We start from the raw sequence: 2,500 nt of genomic DNA, 5'->3' as shown, positions 1-2,500 counted from the left end.
AGAAAAAAAATTGGAAAATTTGGTCATGTGTCATATATCTCATTTTACTTGTCAATATTTCTGGCCGCCGGTCACAGTGGCCAGGAATATTGTGTGCAACATGGAAATGGTGTCCTCCCTAGAACAGACACTCTTCCAGTCACGGTTTATGCATTTTACATCCCACATTTGTATGTCACTCCAAGAGGTTTGTGCAATTGTGCCAAACCTTGTCCGTCACCCTGGCCTTCGCTCATGACGACAAGTTGGCATCACACAGCCCTCGACCCAGATTTTTCCATGACAGGACCATAACGTCGTCTATGTTGTAGGGATTAAGGGATAAACCCATGACATGCTGAAAAGATATGTAAAGATACGAAAAGTGCTATGTACACCCGTGTTAGTATCTATGCAGGTCCACAAGTTTGTGTGTCTGGGCTTATGTCTTGTGGTAGATTTATTACCTGGTAATATATTTACTTTCATTTCAGATTGAGATTGATCTTGGCCCATCATCTCGTTATCATTCAATATTTGCGTGTCCTATTCTACGTCAGCAATCAACAGAATCTAATCCTCCCATGAGGTTGATATGTGGTCATGTGATCTCACGTGATGCCCTGAATAAGCTTACAACCAGTTCAAAGTAAGATTTTTTTTAGCCTTATTCTTGAGAAAGTTACTATTTTGTGTTATATATCTTGTATATTGTTAGTTAACCAGAATGTCTCTATAGAAAGTCTCTAAAAAGTTTATTATGAATTGATGTATAAAGTGAACATGACTTGCATTTCATTTTCTGTTACATGAATTTTATTGACAAATGGATAAACACTTTTATATATGAATACTCATGCTTACTGATTTACATATTTATTTTACAGGTTGAAGTGCCCCTACTGTCCTGTTGAACAAAATCCAGCAGATGCTATTCAGATTTTTTTTTAAGATAGCTTTATCCCTAACTTAAGAAAAGAAATAATATATATGAGGAAACATGCATACATAAATTCATATATGCATTCATGGACATTTCAGCATAAACATACATAAATACATAAACACATGTATACAAACTTATATACATACATAAAGTATATAGATATGTAGTAATTATCATGTAAAGTGATTAGTATATATCTTAAAGGCACGTTTGTTCACAGTACTATTTGGGTTTCTTTCTCATTCAGGATGTATACTATAAAGATCCATGCCTTTGCTTTACTTGAAATGGTATTTTCTAAGTTGTAAAGAGATAGGCAAGTGATTTAGAATATATATATATAAATCTGAATTTGCCTTGCATATTTCTGTACATATGTTTACACAGGGAGAAAGCTGGAACAGAGAGAGTGAGTGACTGTGTGTGAGTGAGAGTGAGAGTGAGAGTGAGAGTGAGAGTGAGAGTGAGAGTGAGTGTGAGTGTGAGTGTGAGTGTGAGTGTGAGTGTGAGTGTGAGTGTGAGTGTGAGTGTGAGTGAGTGAGTGAGTGAGTGAGTGAGTGAGTGAGTGAGTGAGTGAGTGAGTGAGTGAGTGAGTGAGTGAGTGAGTGAGTGAGTGAGTGAGTGAGTGAGTGTGTGTGTGTGTGTGTGTATGTGTGTGTGTGTGTGTGTGTGTGTGTGTGTGTGTGTGTGTGTGTGTGTGTGTGTGTGTGTGTGTGTGCGCGCGTGTGTGTTTGCGTATGTGTGTGCGTGCATGCACAATTGATTGAGTGAGTGAAGCTACAAAGAAACTAAAGGAATTTTTTCCTTATATTCCAGTGCTATGTCACTCTAAACCTCATGGCACTGGGACCAAACTTTTCTTAGCTGTCACTGCTTAGCATATGACACAAATATAAAGTTCAAAGAATAGAGACAGGCTTATATATCCCATCTGGAGAGATGGTACTTCGTGCTTTTGTACTGTTATACATAAAGTAGATAGAGAAGATGGTCTGCATATTTTGAGGAATTAATATATATGTCCTGTTCATTCACCGCTGTCTTGTGTAGAGACATGAAGTTAAGGCTTCTGTTTCTTCCCAAAGTGTGGGTGGAAAAGATTTTGCTAGATTTTGTAATCAGACATGTGCAAGTTTAGCTGTGGGTTTGACTCAGACTTCTTCTGTCTTCATGAGGTCTGCAATCTTATATGTCTCTCAAGTTCCTGGATGTTTTACCTGTGTGTCAATACAACATAGTCCAGATGCAAAGGCTTACTATTGATGCTGTTAAAAAAAAAGTGCATTACAAAAGACTGAAGCACAGTGTACAGACAGATGTGCCTTTAGGTGGATGTGCTACCATAACAGATACATTGGATTCTGGTACAGCTATTATTTTATTTATATCCCTTTTCCCCATGACATTCCTAGATTCAAGAAGGAAATTATGATTCATTTTCTTTCCAATTGTTTAAATCCTCCCAATTGAAAAGTATAGATCTGAGATACCTTTTTTTATATTGTGATATGTGGTTATTATTATTATTATCATTATTGTTATCTTATTTTATATTATTATTATACTGGTTTAAAC

The 2,500-nt window shown here is 36.6% G+C and overlaps 1 protein-coding gene across 1 annotated transcript in view; it reads left to right on the top strand.

The window, feature by feature from the left end:
• Positions 1–2,500, top strand: part of Sou (required for meiotic nuclear division 5 protein souji) — a 20,639-nt gene that overhangs the window by 16,790 nt on the left and 1,349 nt on the right. The window contains exons 8-9 of the mRNA XM_070121979.1: positions 474–628; positions 867–2,500. The exon at positions 867–2,500 is cut by the window's right edge and continues 1,349 nt beyond it. Coding sequence (XP_069978080.1) covers positions 474–628; positions 867–930 — 219 coding nt within the window. The 3' untranslated portion in view covers positions 931–2,500. The remainder of the gene's footprint in view (positions 1–473; positions 629–866) is intronic.

This window comes from Penaeus vannamei, chromosome 5 (assembly GCF_042767895.1).
Source record: "Penaeus vannamei isolate JL-2024 chromosome 5, ASM4276789v1, whole genome shotgun sequence".
Classification (NCBI taxonomy): domain Eukaryota; kingdom Metazoa; phylum Arthropoda; class Malacostraca; order Decapoda; family Penaeidae; genus Penaeus; species Penaeus vannamei.
This window is presented reverse-complemented; position numbering and strand designations above follow the sequence as displayed.